Consider the following 23,455-nt stretch of genomic DNA (forward strand, 5'->3'; position numbering starts at 1 on the left):
ATCTCATTAAGAAACTCCAGGAGGGGATAGGTAAAGTTGAAAAGTGAGGTGTAGAATGGGGTTTTTTAATTTTCAGTCGAGAAAACTAAAGTCATGTTTTTCCACAAATAAAAAAAAAATTTAAAAAAAATAGGAGAAAGTAAACAGTTATACTAGTATGGGAAAGGGCTAGAAAGGGTTGATTGGTTTCGTTTTTTTGGGTCTAGTTTTTGATAAGAAATTAAGTTGGAAAACTCACATAGAGCACATTATGGGGAAAAGTAAAAAGGTACTTAATATTATAAGGGGTTTAGCAGGGTTGACATGGGGTTGCAAATTTTGATGCGCTTGAAAGTATTTATGTCACATTAATTCACTCAAGACTAGATTATAGGTGTATGGTATATTGGTCAGCGGCTAAAACTTGGATATTATCCAAGTTCAGTCACTGAGACTTTGCGTAGGGGCAGTTTAAGCCACACCAATATGTGTCCTACAAGTAGAATCAGGTGAAGTGCCACCATTTTAGAAGGCAACAGTTAAAGGTAAATGACTGGATACATTTGGAAGGTCATAATAAAAGTCATCGTGTTAAGAAAGTGTTAGAAATTGTTGGAAAGAGGAAAAGATTTTAAAAATAGTTTTGGGTGGGTTGGGGATAATAGAGCTAGAGCATTTAAAGTATATGACAAAGAATTTAATCAGACAGTATTGTGGCCTTTAAGGTCTACATGGAAATACATTAATGTAGATAGATCAGTATCAGATATTAAGAAGACATGAATTACAACAGATATTTGTCAAGAATTGTATAATAGCTTGGAGAAAAAGTACAGTGACTATTTGCAGATTTATAAAGATCCAAAAACGGAAACAACTAGTGTGGCAGTTGTCATTCCTGAATTAAATATCAAAATTTTAAGAAGAACATAGATTGTTTTTTAGTGTACATCCGGTAGAGTTATATGCCATAATACTGGCTTTAGACTGGATGGAAGACAGTAGAATTTCAAGTGGATTTAATAGCTAAGGAAGCTAACAAAAAAGTAAATATTGATATACAGATACCATTGTATAAATCTGAAGGCAAAAGTATAGTTTGGAAAGAAAGTAAGAATTTATGGAAAATGGCATGAGATAATGAAGTGAAAGGGAGACTGGAGATGGTACAAAATACAGTTGAAGTCACAAGAAGTGGAGGAATAAGTAGGCAAAGGGATACCTTTTACAGAATATGGTCTAAGTGGACGGAGTGAGGTGTGATTTTCTATGAACTTTAGCACTTTTAATGCTGACGCACTGATTTAAATACCAGAGATGGACCGATCCGATATTACGTATGGGTCCGATACTGACGTAAATTACTGGATCGAATATCGCCTCCCACTGAAAACGCTACGTCCAGATGAACAGAAAAGGTGGATTCTGCTCATCAGGACGTAGCGTTTTCAGTGGGAGAAAACGCTACGTCCTGATGAACAGAATCCACATTTCGGGACTGACTTACCTGGATGATTGAGCATGCATTAATTAATTGTGAAGATAATTATTCTGTTTCTGATTCACTGCTTATGCAGCAAAAGAATACCCTCCTCAAACTACTAAAAAAAACAAGAGAAGGCCCTAATGATACGGTTGCTCAGCCTGTTTTCCTGTGAATCTGTTTTTTACATTTTTGTCACTGCCAGATTCTTTTGTTTTGTTCTCACAGGCTGGAGCAACATTTCTGTTCCTTTTGAAAATGTTCCGTGTGTTATTGGAGCTGCCTGATTTTTTTAGCTCTGCTTTTAAAGTCTCCACAACAGCTGCCACAAAAGTCACATCACCTTTTTCCATTACAAACTGAAGCACATATTTGGATCCAAATTTGCGACACAGGTCTTTGTACATTATGATGTACAAGTTTTTTACAGTTTTTAGAGGAGTCAAGTCTCCCCCAATTTTCTCTCTTATATCAGCCACTATCTGCAGAAAATTTAACTTTACAGCAGATGTATGTGTTTTCACAGAAATGTGAGTGACTAAATTTGCAAGACACAAAATGAGAAAATTATCATCACCTATAGGCTTAGGAAGCTGAAAAGGCACAATCCCAAACGAACATTGCGGGGCATCACTACTTTCTGGTTTCAAGTTACATTTTTCATCACTCTCTGTGAAGATTTTTGACATCAGTGATTTCAAATGTACGACTCTTGCCCTTGCTACCCAAATTTCCCTTACCTACAAAAGGTAGAGTTTGTCTATCTTCCCCAAAGTCTGGCAATTCAACACTGCTGTAGCTGGTCTTCGGACTATCTACAGAGGGGGTGGCTAAGGTCTTTGCACAGACTTGTAAAATGTTCATTACATTATAAACCATCCCAACAAAATTTGGTAGGGATGTGGATTCATCTGATTGCAAGGATGTGGACCCTGTGATATGACTCAGGGCTGAGTTTACGTTCTTTGCAACCTACACTGAAAATAAAGTCAGTAGTGTGTCTGAGTTATCAGACCGCTGTTGCGCAACACCCAAGGCCCGACCGAAACATTTATCAAAGATGTTTCTGAGGCTGGCCTGAATATCATCCTCTGTCACCCTGCAGTAACTGCACCCATCAAGCAGAGGTTCAATATTCATCCTGAAAAGAGAATTTAGTCAGGTATTCAGTCATTTTCCCACAGTATCACTATTGTGTCAAAATCTACAGGATTCATGAAAATAAATCATATGGATGACTTCACACTAGATGTAAAATATTCTAAAAGGCAATACAAAGCAATTCTGTTGTTCTTTAAACCCTGAACAAAAACTGTCGGGGGAAATTTCCCAAATAGAAGGCTGCCAAAGTAAAACAGAGACACAGTGAGACAATATAATCAATCACATGTACATGGGTGAACGTCTCGAGAGAGAGTCACACAGTACACTTCTTTATTGCAGGTTATATAGGCATGTAGGTTACACAGCAGACGGAGGCAGTCTCCGCCTGTTCTCAGAATATAGATTGCTTAACTGACAAATGCATATCTTACTAAACATTCTGTCCGTACTATACTAAACGTCTGCTTAAGTGGCACTTTCCGTTCCTCTTTACACAGGAACTTGTCTTCACAGGCATTTGATAAGCATAGGCAAGGCTTCATGTTTATCAGAGTGAATCGTCATTCAGAGTTTACACAATCACAAGCAAAGCATATCAGGGTGAATCGTCATTCAGAGTTTACACAATCACAAGCAAAGCATATTTGAATAATAAACAAAATCTTTTCACAAAAACCCTCTCCGTCACAAGGATTACCTAATGAATCATCTAATGTAGATTATTTAAGAAGAAGAAATTAAGAATGAATCAAACTGTTTACCTGTAAGGGGGGATTTCTTTGTCTCTGGGATAATGAATATGTGGGCAGCATGAAACCTGTGGTTCTATGCCTTGAAACACTAAGGTGCTAATGTGCCCTATGAGTGCTTGGCACATGTTGGTCAGCAAATTAACGACATCCGAGGTGACGTCATCAGTGGCTAATGCCATCCACTGTCTGAAAGAAAAACATTGAAAATGGTTGAGCAAAACAAACCTTTAAACAGTGAATAAGTCTGTATATGGTCATAACTGTCTTGATGATTTTGAACTTGTGACTTACTCATATGATAAATTGGCTAAATAGTTTTTGAGGCATGCTTCATTGTGTCTAAACCTGAACAGAGGTACGTCGAGATTACTGCACCTCGGTTCACTAGGTTCATCTCATGGAATCTAGAAAGAAAAGACAGTTAGATGTCAGTGAGCAGGCATGTTTTACACATAAAAAGAAGTTCCCATCAACAAATTAGATCAACAATGTAAGGTTTTTGTCACAGCTGCACTAAATAAACATTGGTTGCTAAAATCATTTGTTTCTGTAATAGCTAGTCCACCAGTACCACTAAGCTTCTAACATTTAATCATTGCAATTATTGAATTTTCAAAATTTCAAAAATATTTGTGCTTTCTTGTTTGACGAGAGGTGGTCTGATAAATGTGGTGAAGTTTTTCTTTTCCTACCAGGTTCACTTTACCACAGCTGGTCATCTTGTCCGTGAATTCACTTTTTCGCGACAGCTTTGGACAATTTATCACTTTTTTAGTGGCCGTAAGTTTTTTAAGTCTTTCACTCTTCGTCCTCACTCTAGCTCTGGATAGTTGTGTGCAGTGTTCTACTGGTGTACTTATGACAAACTACTAGAGACTGTGACGTCAGTTCGAACGCTCGAGGGCTTGACCGTATGCGCATGCGCACCACGGAAAATGCTTCGGGTAGTCTGACTTAACGTGTAGTTTTTCTGTGTTGGATAATTTGGTTTTCAAGTAATGTCATAGCTACTGGGACACGCCCACTTGACAGTACTGCGGTCTCCAGGCATCGTTTTAACGTCTTCGAATTGAAGTTTAGCCGAAATGAAGGACGTTAGTCGTGTCCAAATTCATGGGCTGCATCCTCCTGAGGACCCGGCCTTCGCGGTCTACGTGAGCCGGGTCCTCAGAAGGTCGGGTAAGCCGGAAGTAAACGGCTGTGAAATTGGACGGTCTAGCCTTCTGATTTGCGTCACCGCTGTCTCGGTGGAGTTCAATAAACTTGGCCGTCTGCTCCTTGCTATCTAAGATATAACAGGACACTGGCGTAAATTCTCGACCATCTCTGATTAAACAGAAGTCTGTTTAATCAGTTTTCTGATTGACGTTTATTCAGCTGTGTGAAAACCAAGGAGGAACCCACCCGGGGGATTAATAAAGTTTTATTTTATTTTATCTAATCTAATCTAATAACTTTAATCTCAGCCAAACCGATTTACTCACGAACAAATAAAACACTGAAAAAAGCCAAACAATAACATTTTTAGGTTGTCTAAGTGACTTATATATTACGTTTAACCTGAGTAGCAAAAGACCGCGGTGATCTGAAAATGATGTGCAGGGAGTATGCCCTCGAACTGACCCTCGAGCTCCTGGCTAGCTATCGAGCTGGTGGGGAACAGACGTCTCCGAAACCGGCGGCTGCTTGGCGGGCCCCCAAGGCTCAGTCGGGCCCTTTCCGGGGTGTGGAGGGCCCTCCATCTCGGGTCTCTCAGCCCAGGGCTCGGTCTGCTCTGGTGTAGCCGGTTGCCGGCGGAGCCTGCGGGCTCGTCGCAGCACCGCCCTGTTGCTTCTGCACCATGGCTGCTGGGTGAGCCCCCGTCTGCGGATCTCCTCAGCTCTTTTCTAGGTGGGTGGCATGACTGCTCCTCCGGTGGTACTCCTTGGGCTTGTGCTCTGGGGAGCCTCTAGATGTCTGTGGGGGGGGGGGGGCAGATCTTTAAATGATTACTAAAACACAAGGGGTAAAACAGTCCTCTGTGTATGGATAAATATGCTCAGCAAGCAATATTCCAGTTTAACATGAATGCAACATTAGCTGTTTGCAAGAGAAGTTTGCAGTTGGAGGTGCTTAATTGTCTCCCCTCCATCACCTTAACGCTAACCTGACCACAGACACAAGCAGGTGGCATGTGGCATGAGTTCAGCCTGAGAAATATCACTGCAGAACTTTGCACTTTATTTGATGCTATTTTGTGTTATGATATGGGTATTACAATGCTTTTTACATATTACATGCGCTGAATTTATATTCATATAGTTTAAATTAGATGAAATAAAATGTATATAATAGTTAAGTCATTGTTTTAATATTGTGATATCACCTTGTATCACCTAGTTTATTAATCTCATCCCTCCTCCCACCTTCAAAGTGGGCAAGTTTGAAAATGTGGTTGATCAGTTAAATCATGATCAAGGAAAAGGAAAGATATTTCTTTTTTTTTTTTCTTTTTTTTTTAGAAATACCGGACTTATCAAGAGGATTTAACCCTGTAAGACCCAACCCATCAAGAAATTGCCAGAAATTTCAGATTTTTTGGAACTGAGATGGTTATTAACCATTCTAACAAAATCCACAAACATGTTTTTGCTATATAATGTAGTGTATGATATATTTTTATTATATATTTTTTGTATCGCTTTTCATACATCGGGCATTTTTGGCATGTTTTGTTAACAACAATGTTAATTTTAGACAAAAAAAGAGTTTTCTCCATAACATTTTGAAATTATGGCAAGTATTTATCATGTTGATGAGATAGAGGTCTCAGAAACTCATGTATCAAAAATATGATACAAAGGGCATTGTAGGGTTAAGGAAATAGAAGCGATGTAGCAGAATAAGCCAAGAGAAGGCAGTAGTATAACTGTGTTGAATGCAAGCTGCCGTTAAAAACGAAAGAAGAAGACGACACCGGAAACTACCGAATCTGCTACTACCAGACCTTCATGTGTTGCTAGGTTTGTCCTCTGGATTAAAATGGCGTGCATTGGTGTCTGTAAAGGCTCTCGTTTTAAACATATTTAATGTCCCAATAAAGATGTTTGATTTTCGTTATTCCACATTTTAAATACTATTTGTTACGGTGAAGCGTTTTAATTTGAAGGCGGTCACCGGAACACCGCCTCATCGTAAGAAGTCTCCAGTAACGGTCACCGGTTTCATCCTTCATCCTCTCAGCTCTTCTTCTACCTCCGTCATGGCGCCCACTTTAGGTTTTTTTCCTGCCGTCACGTTGGTGGTGCTGTCCGGTTTTCCCGCCGCGGTGTCCTCGCGAAGGGACGTGCTCGAGCTCGGGGACGCGGATTTCGACTACCTGGCAACAGAGCACGAGACCATGCTGGTGAAATTCTACGCTCCTTGGTAAAGAAGCGGCGTTAGTTTAGCGCGGATGGCGGCGGGAGATTTTCCTGTGATTTTTCTTATGAAATCATTCCATCTTTATTGGTTTTCTGCTGTTTTTAAATCGTGTCTCTACTGTTATGGAGGCACTAACAACCTGCTTGCCCTTTCCTATCTCTCGTTCCACTCCTCCTCCTCCTCTTTCCTTCGTCATTTCACATGATTTAATTATTTTGTATTTATTATACTGTGGCTTTTATTTCTTTTCTCTCCTTCATTCCTTCCCTCCCCTCCTGTCTTTTCCGCATTCCTTCCTTGCGTTACAACTTTCTTCCGTCCTTCCTTCTGTTTCTTTACACCCTTCCTTTGTTTATTTCTCCTTCCTTTCCTTCACCCCTCCCTTTTTTCCCTTCCTTCAGGTGTGGTCATTGTAAGAAATTGGCTCCAGAGTTTGAGAAAGCAGCTAGTCGACTGAAAGGAAGTGTTCAATTAGCAAAGGTAATGTGTCCATCATGTTCATTACTGTTGTGAACACCTGTTTCACAACAGTCTTATCTGTTTGTCTCACCTGTGCGGCAGGTGGACTGTACAGCAAACTCTGAGACGTGCAGTCGTTTTGGGGTCTCAGGTTATCCCACCTTGAGAATTTTTAGGTACGGCAAAGATTCCGCCCCCTATGATGGTCCTCGTACTGCTGGTAGGAAACACTGATGAGCCATCCCAATCCTGCTCTGTCACTTGACTCTATGATGTAACATCTGTCTGTGTGTGTGTTTGTGTGTTCAGAGGGGATCTACGAGACCATGAGGAGGCAGACTGGTCCAGACTCGATGCACCTGAAGACCAAAGATGATCTGAAGGCCTTTGTCAATAACCATGACGCCAGCATTGTAGGTACGAGGTCACGTGTTGCTGTATGCTGCATCATGCTTTAGGTTGAGTGCTTCTTATTTGTCAAAGTGAATTATACAGACATTAAACAATAAAATCAGAAGACGAAACAAACGACGAGGAAATGTAGCTGTTGCTTGGTCACTGGTAAAAGTTCCAGGCTCTTGTCGCCTAGGTAACCCTCAGTTCAGCTCAATTCAATTTTATTTATATATTGCTAAATCACAACAACAGTTGCTTCAAGGTATTCAAGTTGCTTTATATTGTAAAGTAAAGACCCTACAAAGAAAACAGAAAACCCCAACAATCCTATGACCCCTATGAGCAAGCGCTTTAGCAACAGTAGGAAGGACAACCTCCCTTTTAACAGAAAGAAACCTCCAGCAGAACCAGGCTCTTGAAGGGGTGGCTAGATAAAAGAGGGATGTAGTCTTAATGTCTGTGAAGGTTCTCAGTCATCCAGGTCATCGTAGTCAAAGGAGTTTGCAAAGAAAAGCGTCTGGACTTCTTTAAGTTGCTTGAAGACGTTTCACTTCTCATCCGAGAAGCTTCTTCAGTTCTAAGGTCAAATGGCCGAGAGTCCCAGATTTACAAAGGACAAAATCATTGACCGCATTACATATCACCGCCTTTATCCAGGGGATGCCATACCCTGCATTTACGGACTTCCTAAAATCCACAAGGAAGGGGTCCCACTCAGACCCATAGTCAGTAGCATAAACTCAGCCACTTATAACATTGCGAAACACCTTGCTACCATCCTTGCACCTCTCGTGGGGAACACCCCACACCACATCAAGAACTCCACCGACTTCACCGACAAGGTCCAGAAACTTACCCTGGATCCAGATGAAACCATGGTGTCCTTTGATGTAGTCTCTCTCTTCACTTGCATACTCACCACGGAAGCAGTGGAGACTGTCATAAAACAACTACAAGAAGACAGCTCCTTGGAAGACAGGACCAACTTCACACCCGATCAGATCTGCACACTGTTAGACCTCTGCCTTACCACAACATACTTCAAATACAACGAAGGCTTCTACAGACAAAAACATGGCTGTGCCATGGGCTCCCCCGTGTCACCTATTGTAGCCAACCTTTACATGGAGGAAGTGGAAAGAAAGGCTCTTGGCTCTTTCAAAGGAAGAGTACCCAGCCACTGGTACAGATATGTAGACGACACCTGGGTCAAAATCAAGACACAAGAAGTGGAATCCTTCACTGCGCACATTAACGCTGTGGATAAAAACATCAAGTTCACCAGGGAAGACACAAAGGATAACTAGTTGCCTTTCCTGGACTGCGCTGTGCACATTGAAGAGAATGGCAACCTCAACATTGAAGTTTAGCGGAAGCCCACACACACGGACCAGTACCTCCTTTTTGACTCCCATCACCCTCTGGAACACAAACTTGGAGTAATCAGGACCCTACACCACCGGGTAGAACATGTTCCCTCTAAGTCGGAGGGAAAAAAGAAGGAACACACACACGTAAAGGAAGCACTCAAAACATGCGGTTATCCTAACTGGGCGTTCATAAAGTCAGCAAAGAGGCACAGAAAAGAAGATCAGACACCAGCGAGGGAGGATAAGAAAGACAGACAGACGCAACAACATTGTCATCACCTATGTAGCCGGTGTATCAGAGAAACTCAGGAGAGTTTTCTCCAAGCACGACATCCCAGTGTACTTCAGACCCAGCAACACACTCAGACAGAAACTGGTTCACCCGAAAGACAAAACTCCAAAACACAGACTTAACAACGTGGTGTATGCTGTACAGTGCAGCGAGGAATGCCCAGACCTCTACATTGGAGAGAACAAACAGCCACTTCACAAGCGCATGGCACAACATAGAAGAGCCACCTCCACAGGACAAGACTCAGCGGTCCATCTGCATCTTAAGGACAAAGGTCACTCTTTCGAGGATGCCAATGTTCACATTTTGGACAGAGAGGACAGATGGTTTGAAAGAGGAGTGAAAGAGGCCATCTATGTCCACTGTGAGCGACCATCTTTGAACAGAGGCGGTGGTTTACGACACCACTGTCTGCTATCTATAATCCAGTTTTAAGTTCCCTCCCCAGACGCCTTAACGCCCACTCACATCCTGGGCCATCTGACCTCAGGAATTCACATGACAAGGTGGGGCCAGGTTTCACAATGAGCTCACCCGAAACCCTGGCTGATTAGGTCCCACACCCACTTTCACACCTTGGCTCATGTGATTAGAGGATCACCAGGGGGTCCTTTGTCCCTCTTTGGGGGGATACTCCCACTGGGTTCAAATCTGGGACTCTCGGCCATTTGACCTTAGAACTGAAGAAGCTTCTCGGATGAGAGGTGAAACGTCTTCAAGCAACTTAAAGAAGTCCAGACGCTTTTCTTTGCAAACTCCTTTGACTATGTAGTCTTAATCTAATCTTTAAGTATTTATTTACCTTAAGCAGTTCAAACAAAACATGTACATGGATTCTCCTTCAATCAGAAAACCATAGTTTGCAAGCAGTTAGCTGTAGCCAACTTCCTGAAAGAGAATAAGCCTAACTTATCATTACACAGGATTATATATTGAGTTGTGCTTCTGTTTGGTTAAAACTGTTGGGGAGAGGCCGTGGTTTAGACTTGGCATTCCCTCGTTGGTGGACGGGATGATCACAACCTCTTGGCACTCCTCTTCCCCTCCGGGCATAGTGCAGCCAAATATATGTATGCTAGCCTTTACACTCCTAATCTAGACAAAATCATAAGATGCGTGATCCTCAGTTAGATTTCACACATAGATCTCTATATGTACGTGCAGAATTAAACTGAGAGCAATGGTAACTATGGCCTGCATGCCCACTCCGGGCTTCATCACTGTTCACCAAGCTGCAGGCAAAATCCAAAAGCTGCGCATAAAGCAAAATTTACAAAAATACTGGACCTCACATAACCAGGACATATCCTGGTTAAAGACTCCAAGATTCCTCACAGTGTTACTGGAGGGCAACGTAATGCTATCCAGAGTAAGCATCTGGTTAGATGCAGTATTTCTAAGATTTTTAGGGTCGAGTACAATTACCTCAGTTTTATCTTTATGTCTCTTTAGGTCTTTAAAACATTCCTGCAGTTCAAATAGTTGTTGTGTGTTATCTGGCTTCATGGATAGATAAAGTTGGGTGTCGTCTCCTATGCTTTCTAATCTGATATTGCCAAAGGGAAGCAGGTATAATGCAAACAGAATTGGTCCTTCCACGGAACCCTGTGGTACTCCATAATGGGACTCCCCATTTACATGACTCCAATTGGTTCATTTACATAAACAATCTGGAGTCAAATTGGACTCAAGTCACTGAAATAAAACGTTATTGTCAACACCATCGAACGCTGCACTGAGGTCTAGGGACAAGGACAGAGATGATTTAACTGTCAGACACCATAAGAAAATCATTTGTAACCTTCACTAAAGCCATTTCTGTACTGTGATGAGCTCTGAAACTTAATTGAAACTCTTCAAATAAACCATTTTTGTTGAATTTGTCCACACTGTTGCAGTCTGGATACCTGTACAGCTCTGAGCTTTTAGTGCTTGCTAACGCCATGGCATGATCGCCTTATAGTAACCTTAAAGTAAACATGGCCATGCTAACTTTAGGGTCAGACAAGCACGTGGTCTCTGTGGTCCTCTGACTCCCCTTTAGCTCCCTTACCAGTGCATGTGTATGCACCAGGTGTGTTCTCAGGTACGGACAGCCCCCGTCTGGCTGAGTTCCTGAAGGCAGCCACTCTACTCAGAGAACAGTTCCGTTTTGCTCACAGCACCAACCTGCAGCTCGCCGAAGAGCATGGGGCCGACTCAGAGTGAGTTCACACCTAAGTGATGTTACCGTAGTGATGTCATAGTTTAAAGGTGTTATTCTCACTTCATTGTGTGCACGTGTGTGTCTCCAGATGTGTGCTGCTGTTCAGACCTCCCAGACTCACCAATGCTTTTGAGGACAGTGTTGTCATCTTCAGAGACTACCTGACCATCGGCTCACTGCGGCGCTTCATCAGAGATCACATGTGAGTCTTTAGCCAATCACCTGCTGGTCATTAGAGGAACTGCAGCCTCATTCCATCTGTGTGTCCACCTGTGTGCAGCTACGGTCTGTGTCCTCACATGACAATAGAGAACAGAGACCGTCTGAGAGTCCGGGACCTGCTGACAGCGTACTACGATCTTGACTACCATCACAACCTCCCCGGCTCCAACTACTGGAGGAACAGGTAACGCAAGCGCACAGAGGGGATGTGTTCATGATGTACAGCTTGAGTGACTGAAGTGTTTGTGTATAACCCTCTCCCCTGTGTGTTTTCTTCTCAGGGTAATGAAGGTGGCGTCTAAGTATGTTGGGCGGGGTCTAACCTTCTCTGTAGCCAATAAGAAGGACTTCCTGTTGGAGCTGGAGGAAGACTTTGGTATGGGGACGTCAGATGGAGGGGAGCTGCCCTTTATCACCATCCGGACCCGATTGGGTCACAAGTACACCATGAGGGAGGAGTTCACGTGCGTACCCAAGTCATACCACAGTGTCACCTGTTCTGCAGGTGAGGGGGTGGGGTCACAATAAACCAGAACTATCTGATCCAAGTCTGTTTCAAACTTTTTTTGTTGGGGGGGGGGGCTGACCTGCATTTCTCAGCTTTCTGACCTCATTCACAATGAGAGCACCAACAAGTAACTGTTTGTTTGTTTGGTTGGTTGGTTGGTTTAGGAGGGATGGTGCGTCTCTGCAGAGGTTCCTGGAAGATTACTTTGCAGGTCGACTCAAACGTTACATCAAATCAGAACCGATACCTGAAAAGAACTCTGGGGCTGTCAAAGTGAGTAAAACAAACACTCCAAAGCCTCTTGTGTGAGTATCAGTGACCTTGTAGACGTCTTTGTAACCTCTGACCTGTGTGCCTCAGGTGGTGGTAGCAGAGTCCTTTGATCAGGTGGTGAACGACCCGGATAAAGGTGTTCTGATCCAGTTTTTTTCTCCGTCGTGTCCTCACTGTAAGAAGCTGGAGCCGGTCTATGGAGAGCTCGCTGACACGGTACGCTCAGTCATGAGGATATACTGTCCACTCTCACACTCTGTCGCTTTAGCAGTAACTGGGTGTTCGCTGTTTGACTAGCTGCACTCGAACAGGAAAATGCAACTGTAGGCGTAATGTGCGTATTTGTAAAGCACTTTATAAATAAGCACTGTGTGGTGGAGACTAGAGATGGCACGATACCACTTTTTTATGTCCGATACCGATACCGATATCATAAATTTGAATATCTGCCGATACCGATATGAATCCGATATAGTGTGTTTTTTAATCAATAAAACAGTTTTTTTTTATATCTTGCTGCATTTTGTATAAGTTCATACTCAAGTTTAAATAAACAACAACACTAAAGCTATTCTGTTATACCTCTATGTAAAAAATACACTGCACCCAAAATATTTCATAGTTCAGCAATACTGATCAATCTAATAAACTTAAACCTACTCCATCCTTCCTATTCTGGTATTTTACAGAGTACTTGGCAGAAATATTAAGCAACCTAACTAATAGGGTTGCAAACTCCCAGCAAAAAAATAGGGAACCACCCCCCACCCTCCACCTCATGATGCTTAATCGACGTAATCAACTTTAATTTGATGCAGTGTGGGAAAAAAAAAAAAAAAAATGCACAGAAATAAATTATTTTTCAAGAATAATTAAATAGATTCAACATCTTTCTTCAACAGAATTGCAGAATTCACAGATGGTACCTTCCCAAAGGAAAAAGTACTATAGCTTACTAGGGTATATTAGACTTAACAGTTACACAGTTAAGTCTACAGTTACAGTTACACAGTAATGGACTTCTATACATTTTACATCAGATTAAAACTTTCAGTGTAAGATTCAGATAATTATTTATTAAAAGCTAGATATTTTAAATGAGAATAAGAAAGAAAAGTATGTCTTTGTGCCCCCTTTTCCCTGTTCATGCCCTATCGGCCCCCCTGGCTAAACTTTGCTAGATCCGCCCCTGCACAGTTACCAGCCGTCAGCTACCTAGAAAAGGATCCTGGTCTAGAAAGTAATATTAAATAAATTCTAACAACAGCTTATCAAGGTTAAACGTGCTGCTGTTGTTCAGCCGCTGGTTTCCTCTTTCTGGTGCAAAGTGGGCCAAAAACAAACAAGAGAGACGGACTCGCGACAGAAAAGCCGATCAGCTGATCATTAATAAGTTTCACGATTGAAGTAGCAGCAGCAGAGGGAGGGAGAGAGGCAGTCGCTCCATATATCGGTTGTTAAGCTTAACGTGGGAATGCTTTACTAACATTCAGAGATGAACTTACACACTTGCTTTACTTCTCTCTGGGATAACTTCCTCGGAGATGAAATGCCGGATTGCTAGCGAGGCTATAAATACACACAGCCGCTCTATCACGTGAGCATACTGCTCCGACTTGCTACGGTTATGAGCCGAGTTACGCAGTGTCGCAAGTTTTGTGAGGTGCTTTTTTGATATTTAATGGATCGGATTACATTTTTTATTTCTCTCCGATATCCGATCTAGTAATTTACGTCAGTATCGGACCGATACTGATACGTAATATCGGATCGGTCCATCTCTAGTGGAGACCCTGTTTTAGTCACCAGACCAACAAGCTTGAGTCCACACTCCAGCTTCTCTGCAATCAGCTGGCAAAGCAGATGTTTGCAAGGTGTGATCAATGCTATTTTACACAATAAAATATTCTGTCTTTCCCCAAACACAACCAAACAGATTACTGCAACACAGGTTACTTACTGCATGCGTATCACACCAAAAACATAACTGTTTCCTATCGAAGACAATTGGAAATCCCATCATCCATCAGCATTTCTGCAGGAAAAAAACATCTAATCTCCACATCTCCTTCACTTACATTTGGGCTTTGATTTTCCTCACTTCTAATATGAAATAATCCAGTCAGTGAGATGATCTAAGGAAAAAACAAAACATTTCCAAAAAGTATGGCATCTCTTTCTCAGAGCGTCTGCTTTTTTTTCTTTTTCCCCTTTGTGCATTTGAACCTACTTGCCCTGCAGACTTGCTGATGGCATTCCTGATTGTGCTTCAGTAAGAAACTTCATTCTGTTTGTGGTGTGGTGTGCATGTAGTGGGCTGTTATGTTCTAAATTATCTCAATTTGCGCGGAAAGAGAAAGATTATTTTATTGGGTTATATAACCAGCTGATGATAAAATGCTAACTAACTGAAAAAGAAGTGTATATATTTAATTTGATTGAACCAAAATAATATGATATAATGCACTATGTCAAATAGAGAATTTAGAAAAATCTTTTTTTGATGACATTTAAATAATAGAATGTCTGCTCTGGCTCAAACTCCCATCCTCAGCCCCGCAGTAATGATATTTTATTTGTCTACAGTCCCCTAGAGATTTATTTGTCAGTCACATTTTTACCTCTGGCTCATGTTACAGCAGCTTTCATGTCAAAATGTGTGTAAACAATCATGTTGCTAGGCAACCCAGCATGCCACACTTGTGGTTTTACATTAATTTCTGTGAGTTAAAATCACCTTCTTGGTGGTTCTAGGTAAAAGTGGTCATACTTAAATTCAATATTTGATGAAATCAGTCTACTATTAACTATACATTTAATCTTCAATATAAGAAAAAGTGCAGTTTGAACAGTTTCTCTATGCAATAAGGAAATGGTGCTAGAATAAGAGTGGGCGGGGTCTTTAATAGTTAGTATATTTGTGTGACATGGCCTTCCTGCTCTGAACACCAGCTGTGCACAACAAATAAGCAGGTGCACAACAAACCACAGAAAGCTGCCAGCTCATGCTTCTGTAGCATCGTGTGTGGTATTACGAACACCTCTCACACTGCAGCTGCATTTAGGCTCTGCCCCTTCCTGAGTGTGTAAAACATCTGCAAAAGGTCACGTGACATTTTAGAAACTCTGAAACATCTTTAGTTTAATCTGAGTTCAAGTAGCTCGACCTCCTGCTGACATTACAGGGTGTCCTCCTCAAATTGGGGACTGGTCTCAGACCTGGTACTGGTTCCTGTTTGCCTGTGAGGTCTCATGTGCTGTAGCTCCACCCACTAAAAAGACCTGTAGTACTGAAGGAGATACTACTGGTTTATTTCTGTGTGAAATTATTGTCGAACCTTTCTGTGTTCTTCAGCTGCGCTCTGACCCTAAAATCGTCATTGCCAAGATGAACGCCGTGGCCAATGACGTGCCTCTGGGTTACGACGTCCAAGGGTGAGATTCAGGTTTCCTGTGACACGCTTCAGTCATCGCCAGGTGTGAGTCTAATGTCCCTATGTCTGCCTGCAGGTTTCCCACCATCTACTTTGCTCCAGTAGGGAGGAAGGACGAACCCGTCAGATACCAGGTAACACACCTGAGTCCACACCCGAGACTTGAGGCTAGATGGACCTCAGCTACAGTTTTAGATAAAGGTGCTTCCTCTTAGACAAACTAAGGTCAATGTTACCTGCAGCAGCCCACTCCCCTGTGTTGTAGTTTTCCCTCACAGCTGTTTGAGCTGCCTTGTCACAGGGTTTTATGGGTAGTTAATTATGCTCTGTGCTCACCTATGTGCACCAGCTTAGGTCCACATGGATTTACAAATTAAATTTTCTCATTTACATAGATCCTGTTTGTTGACACAGACTCTGCCCATTCAGACTTTAAATTTAAATCATTTTCTAACCCTCTGGGTCAGTGTGAGCACTGCGAAGTACAGACACTCATATTTCTCCACAGCCACTCATGGTCAGCTCAGAAAAAACACAGGACACAATTTGGTACATTAAACTGCACATGCTCCCACTTGTACAGGCTCCTGATTGATATGGTACAGGTACAACCACATCTGTGCGCAGATCAGAAGAGGCGTTTTCTTAAACTGCAGAAGTGAGTCATTCAGTGATTCAGTGCAGAGAGGTCTATTAACACATAGTGAGTGAGAAAGGTGAAGAAGACTCAATGCATGATGGGAATCCCCCAGCAGCCTACACTTATTGCACCATAACTAAGGGAGGATTCAGGGTCACCTAATCCAGCCAAACAATATGCTTTAGCAAAAAGGAAAGTTTTAAGCCTAATCTTAAAAGTTGAGCAGCCGATAACACCAGTGTGCTTTTTGCTGCTCTCATTTATCAGCCACAGGGTATACAGATACAGTACCCTCAGGGTCTGCCTACCAGTGATGAACAGACTGCTGCTAAAGTCCTGATTTTATACTAAAGAAGTCATGTAATTAAATCCTTGTCTTATTCCTCAGCTGGTCTATATAAATAAAAGTGTATATATAATAATAGCTAATAAAAGTGTGAGCCTGTAATGGGCTGGATGTTAAAAATCCTTCCTGGTAACAAATTCAATTGTCAATTCAATTCAATTTTATTTATATAGCGCCAAATCACAACAGAAGTCGCCTCAAGGCGCTTTATATTGTACAGTAGATCGCACAATAATACAGACAAAGGAAAAACCCAACAAATGTTTTGCTTTAATTACTCTGTAACTTCAGGTTGTGGTCTTTCCTTGGAAAAGCCAACATGTTTATACTGTTTGACTCAACATTTATTGTTCAGAAACAACACTACAGCTGTGGGGGCAGCATACACCACCAAAGAAGAGCCTACGGGGATTATAAATAAAGAATTTTACTTTGAAAGTCTGTTGTCATTTACGTACACACACAGCCACATTTCCTGCTGGGACCAGACTGTTTTTTAATACACCCTCCTTCATCCAGAGCTACCGGTGGAGGTGTGGAGGAAGTGGAGCTAAAGTTCAGTGTTTTATAGTTGGTAGTTTGCTGAAGCCTACACAGACACTGCGGACACTGTGCAGTGTGTGAAGGCAAGTCTTCACAGTAAGGGTGGGGCTTCAGACACTGACAGGTTTTACAAGATAGTCTTAACTTCCTTCTGGGGTCGCATGACATCTCCCATGTGCTTTTAGGGCACCCGCGAGCTCAAAGACTTCCTCCGGTTTCTCAAGCGAGAGGCGAGTCACAGCTTGATGTTGAGTGGCTTCAAAGATGAACTCTGACACCCCCAACAGCGAGGAGGAGAGCCTGAATCTGGACCTCCAGTACTGGACATTACAACAGGACAGTGGTTGCATCAAATGAAATCGCTCAATCATCCCTGAAACACACTGCTGTTAATCATGCCATTGTCAGCCTCATTATTTATTTATTTATTTGTTAACTTTATTCGTCCTCCTTTGGTGCACAAGCAGGGTACAGGTGTTCTTCTGGGTTTTTTTGGACAATAAAGTTTTGTATGAATTTCAGAGACTTGGGCCGTTTATCAATACCCAAGTACGCGAGTACATACTCGCGTTCTCGGTGAGTACGTACTCGCCGAGAACGCGAGCACGGACTCGTGATATGTACAATTGGAACACCTGCGTACGTGATGATGTCACAGGTCCAGAGTTTTTACTGCCGTCCCCTCCTAATTTAACTGTGAGTAACATGTTATGAAGCTTAACTGTAATCACAGCCAAACCGGTTTACTCAGGAACAAATAAAACACTGAAATAAACCAAACATTAACATTTAGAAGTGATCTAAGTGACTTGTATATCATTGTTAACCTCAGTAGTGAAACCTCTATTAATAAAAATAGTGTACATGTACATACGTGTACATACCTTAATAAAAACAAGCAGGTGAGATGTTAGAACGCTTTTATTTCTATTCTAGTGGACACTCAATACTATAGACAGCTGCTGGAGTTTCTTTAACCTGAGTAGTGAGAAGTCCGCGAGCGGGGGGGGGGTTGAAAACGATATGCCGGGAGTCCGCTGTTGAGTTTTGGACGAAATGCATTCTGGGATATATAGCTGTCCCAAGTCCACACCGATGCATGCTCGATAAAACGGGCGGATCGAGAACGCATCCGGGACTTTTTCGCATTCTCGGCTTGATGCGTACTTCGAATTGGAACAGTACTCCGACTGATGACGTATCACGAGTACACGAGAACGCAAGTACGCATATTGATAAACGCCCTTGGACAGGTTTGTGCTCGTTCAGGCCCACAGCTGCTTTCAACTAGTACAGCTTATTGACCTGTCGTCCCAGCATGCTTTAGGCACATGTGATGTCACTGGTCACAGCTAAACAGACTCATGGGAATACCCATGTGTGTTTTCAGAATACAAATCAGTCAAAATTGATTCTCAGCATGGTGTACAAATAAGTCACAAGAAAAGAAATGTAGAAAGTGCTACATGAGCACCAGCCCTGCGTCTCGTCAATGAAGGAGACATTCACAATCAGCATACATAATTAAAATCGCATATGACTGCTCACATTATTTGCTACATTTTCATGACGGTAATCACACTTTATTGTATTTATGGTTAGTTGGTTCTTGGAACCAACTCTGATGAATTCATGAGTCTAAATGTTACATAGTAGAGTAGAAAAGCACTGTAGTCCATTTACCTTTGGTTTTTGCTTTGAGACATAGTTAATAAAAATGTTTTGGGAACCCCGGTCAAAAACACCCCCTCCCCCCATGCAATTTCAATAAATGAAACTATTTATTCAGCTTATGTTTGCCACGGATCCTAAATTAAGGTATCACACAATATCAAAGGTGGTGGGGCATTCTGTCAGTCATTTTAAAGAAGAAAGGCTACATCAGTGCATGAATCACCTGATCCAGTCTAGAAATTACCAGAACATTAGAGATGTTACTGCGTTAACCTGAGACAGCTGGGTCGGTTCCTGGTCATGAAACACACATAGAAAGGGAGAAGTGATGCTGCTAGAACCCTGCTGGGAGTGAGGAAGACTTCTGACGTGACTGTCCACTGCTCAGTGGTTTCCAGTCCTGTAGAAAGATTGGATTGTGTTACCAGGAGTAAGTCTGATTTAATAATAATACATTTTATTTATAAAGATCCTCAAAATTACATTAGTGCAACAAAATAAATGATGAAAATAAGAAGCCCAAGCACGGGGATCAATAAAGTATTGTGGTCGCAAATTTTGAAGCCATCCTGATAACCTTCTTCCACCAACGATGTGGAGATCCAAATCCAACTAGAAAAATTTGTATTTCCTGCGAAAATGCAGTGTGGATGCTGTAAAGCTGAAGCTGTCTGCTGAAAACTGCTGAAAAAGCTGAAAATAGCTAACGAACCTGAAGTCAGTATCAGAAAAGTGGTTGAAATTGTAATAACTTTGTAGATAAATAAAAACTGAGCCAAAATATAATAACTTTGCAGAAACTGAAGAAGAAACATAAAGCGTTTGCAAAAATACTATATCAAAGGAGAATATAGTGGACATGTTGTAACTTAGCAAAAAATTTGTGACTTGGCAGAAATAGTACAACATGGCAGAAGTGTTGTAATACAGCAGAAATGTTAATATGTAGCAAAAACCTAAGCAGAAAAGTAATAACTTTAGCAGAAATATTGGACACGCAAAACGGCCAGCTTCAAAAAGCTGAAGTTTCCTCAAAAGATTAGTTGTTGTTCAACTGTGAAAAATTGGCAGAAACATTAGAAAAGTTACAAAGGAAATGCCAGCAGATACACAAAGCTAAGGCAAAAATGACATCCCAGATAGCAAGGAAACATTGAAACAATGTTGAGTCAATATCAGGCGACGTCATTGAAGCAACGTTGAAGTGTGACGTTGACCCAACATCACTCTTGCACCCATTTTTAACGTTGAAACAACGTCAGGTTTTGATGTTGAATCAATGTTGAAACCTGACATTGATTCGACATTATATTTTCTAACACTGTTGACATTGAAACAATGTCAGATTCTGATATTGAAACACTGTTGAGCTATGGTGTTGATTTTCCACCTCTTTCGTACAGTTGCTTTTTATTGAAAAAAACAAAAAAAACAAAAAAGGTCAATAGACATGTATCATTTGCAAAATACTTTATTAAAAGACAAAGTTTCCTATTTACATTTCTATGTTTCACGTCACTTTTTATTATTTACTCCGGGATGGGGATGGATGATGTGCGTCCTGCGCGCCACCCGTACGATCTGGAGCATCTGAGCCATTTCTGGACTGCTTGAGCAAAGACCAACTCAGACATAGAGTTCGCCCCTACCTGCTGCGCCAGGCCATCTAGGACAAAAATAGACACACACACAAAAAAACAAAGACAAAAAAAGGGAATTAGAGCACATGAATAAGCTCTTGTTAATTGTCTTCAGCAGGGAGAAAGTATGTAAACTCCTAGGCTGATAAACATGAAAGTCACCAGGCGGAAATCAGCAAACTGCCGCATTTGATTCCCAAAGAGCTATAAGCTGAAAATGTGATATGTCTTAGCATGGTGTGCCGTGTATCCTTTAAAAAAAAAAAAAAGAAAACATGGGGTCCTCGGGCTGTACAAAGTGTACAACCCGAGGACAAAACAAGCCGAAGACCAAAGACTCCATCTCCAGATTAACCGGACATGAAAGTCTTGTTATTAAGAAAGACAAAGTAATATAGCAAAAAACAGACATAGGAAATGTGAAACGCACCCAGCACATCAATTGATCCCTTTATTGTTCACTTTAGGCTCATAAAACTACAATAAATGTTAAAACTTACCAAATATGCATCTGCACAACGCTGTCTCTTTAAATGCCCTTTTTTGCTTTGTCTGGTCCTTGGTGTTTTTTCCCCTGCCCAGTTGAGTACAGAGGCCAGCTCCTTTGTAATGGCATAAACCATTACACGGCGGACTCGCACCTCCAGTGTGGTCCAGCAGCACCAATCAACGCAAAGCGTCTCACCTATAGACACATTTTATGAGATGGAATTAGCGTGTCTCATGTCTTAAATGTGTATGCAAGTGCTTGTGTGTTTACTTCATGTAATTGATGATAGAAACATGTCATTTAGTTTTCCCTAAAGCCTGATTTTCAAGTCATACAAAGAATAAACCAAAGTATTGGCAGTACAATGTATTTCTATTCCCTTTTGTTGGATATTCATTTGTTAGTTCTTGTAACTGCTAAAAGTGTTTACTAGTTTTTGCCTGTCACATATATTTGTTATACCATGTAAACTGTGAAATTCCAAGATTTTCAAACTTGCCTTGTAATAGTGGCCTCACAGAGTCTCTGGAATCTACAGAAAAACAAAATCACAACAAGATGACATTCAGGAGTATAAATTGGGTTTTTTTTTTTAGATAAGAGTACAATGACATTGTGATGCAGCTTTAAAACATTTTTAAAAGCATACCATCTATAGGGAAGACATCAGACTCTGCATGCTGGCGAGATCGCAAAGCTGTGTCGGTTTGTGCCGGAGTGGCGAAAGGTGCCGGAAGCTGGGTGGGGCATTATGATGGTTGCTATCAGTGGGCTGGGGGGCAGACTGCGGAGTGATGAGGGCTGTTTAGAAAAAGATAATTTTTTAAGTATTTAAGAATACAGACAACTTGTCAAAAAAGTTTCCTCGTGTCAGACACAGATATGTACACAGACACTAGACAGTATTTTATTACCTGGTATTTTCACTCGAGGGGCCTGGGGAAACCGTTTTTTTGTAGGCTGCTCATCCTCTGAGTCCATATATGTGTACAGGGGATTTGGTCTAAAGAAAAGAAATTAAAAACGGTCTTAAGTAATTGTAAATATGCTTTTGGCATATTGTTTCCTAAAGTTAGTTTGATTTCTAACAACACACACAGGAAACAGAGACGTGGAAGAAGGTACAGTATACAATGAATTTTTGAAGTGCACAAGTGTACACGGCTTTGCATTTTTAAAAAGTTTACAAACTTCCACTTTTTGGACTATATTATGTGGTGATATTGCAGTATGCAAGCACCACAGATATGTATAAAAGACGATCACAAATTCTAAACAATCAAAGATATGTTTGTGAATAAAAAGGTTTTACTTGTGCTTTCTTTTAAGACTGGTCTGGGTTTCTTCTTCGGACTGAAGGTCAGACGTATCACAGCGTTCACGTGGATATCTCTGAAGACTGTGTTCTGCTTCGTGAAATGTGCCTGGAAATACAAACACAATGTACGGCCAGACATACATTACGTGTGGACAAAAGGTGCAAACGCCTAGAAAAATCAGCGGTTTCAAAAATACGCTGGTACGTGTGGACGTAGCCTTATTCATTATTCAAGGCACAAACGGAAAGTCATGTGACCGTGCAACGTACAGTCACGTGGGCATGCTGCGTGAGCATTCAAACTGAGTCTAAAGTTTTCGTGTGCGAATTGAAGCGAGTGCTCTCCAATCATCAAAAGTAACAAAGTCATTGAACACGTTTATACAGTTACCATTACGTTTATCAATCATATATCACAGATTTAGAATTTTTTGTAGTACTAAGCAACTACAGAGCGAAAGTCTGGGTCAAGCGCCGAGGTGACGGCAAGAACAAAGGAAACCTCGAAGCGTTAAAGCTAGCTTTGTAAGGGAATATAACGAAGAAATTATGAAACGAAAATGTTTTCTTTGTTGATATAGTTTGTTCGCAGTGCAATTTATTTGTTGCCGGATTGTAAGAAGTAGACACAATTTCGGGCTCCCACATTTTGTGGGAGCAACGTAAATAACAGTAAAAAACTCGTTAACGTACAACATTAACGAGTTTTTTACTGTTATTCAAATGCAAACATGGAAATAACGAGTAGGAAAAAAAAAATCATTCATTCTTACCTTATACTAATCGTGGTGCGGGCCAGTGCAGTGCATGACCTGATGCCTTCTCCGGTCAATTTCGCTGAGAGTAAATCAAATGTCCCGCTCTACTGTAGAAGACAATGAATACCTGGGGGGATGTACCAATGTGAGAGGGGTGCTGCGGAAT

At 41.4% G+C, this 23,455-nt stretch overlaps 1 protein-coding gene and 1 long non-coding RNA gene across 6 annotated transcripts; one reads left to right on the forward strand and one right to left on the reverse strand.

The window, feature by feature from the left end:
• Positions 1-3,113: 3,113 nt before the first annotated feature.
• LOC102077418 (uncharacterized) lies at positions 3,114-5,274 on the reverse strand. Its single transcript, XR_266009.3, has 3 exons — positions 4,942-5,274; positions 3,610-3,722; positions 3,114-3,504 (listed from the first exon to the last, which is right to left on the reverse strand). It is a non-coding gene; the product is annotated as an uncharacterized LOC102077418 (long non-coding RNA).
• Positions 5,275-6,016: 742 nt separating this feature from the next.
• On the forward strand, positions 6,017-17,951 carry pdia8 (protein disulfide isomerase family A, member 8). 5 transcript variants are annotated; one of them, XM_019350817.2, is made up of 14 exons: positions 6,018-6,320; positions 6,576-6,723; positions 7,122-7,200; positions 7,282-7,399; positions 7,489-7,596; positions 11,312-11,441; positions 11,532-11,645; positions 11,724-11,849; positions 11,947-12,129; positions 12,338-12,446; positions 12,534-12,662; positions 15,802-15,881; positions 15,957-16,081; positions 17,222-17,298. In XM_019350817.2, the coding sequence occupies exons 1-14, from the start codon at positions 6,236-6,238 to the stop codon at positions 17,281-17,283; spliced, it is 1,596 nt and encodes a 531-aa protein (XP_019206362.1). In that variant the 5' UTR covers positions 6,018-6,235; the 3' UTR covers positions 17,284-17,298. The 5 variants fall into 5 exon arrangements, with proteins under 5 accessions (XP_013125940.1, XP_019206362.1, XP_005450742.1 ...); XM_005450685.4 differs by having other exon boundaries at positions 6,026-6,320; positions 15,957-16,014; positions 17,222-17,314; XM_003443741.5 differs by lacking the exon at positions 17,222-17,298 and adding an exon at positions 17,595-17,951 and having other exon boundaries at positions 6,032-6,320; positions 15,957-16,014.
• Positions 17,952-23,455: the final 5,504 nt, after the last annotated feature.

The sequence above is a fragment of the Oreochromis niloticus genome, linkage group LG22 (genome assembly GCF_001858045.2).
Source record: "Oreochromis niloticus isolate F11D_XX linkage group LG22, O_niloticus_UMD_NMBU, whole genome shotgun sequence".
Lineage (NCBI taxonomy): Eukaryota > Metazoa > Chordata > Actinopteri > Cichliformes > Cichlidae > Oreochromis > Oreochromis niloticus.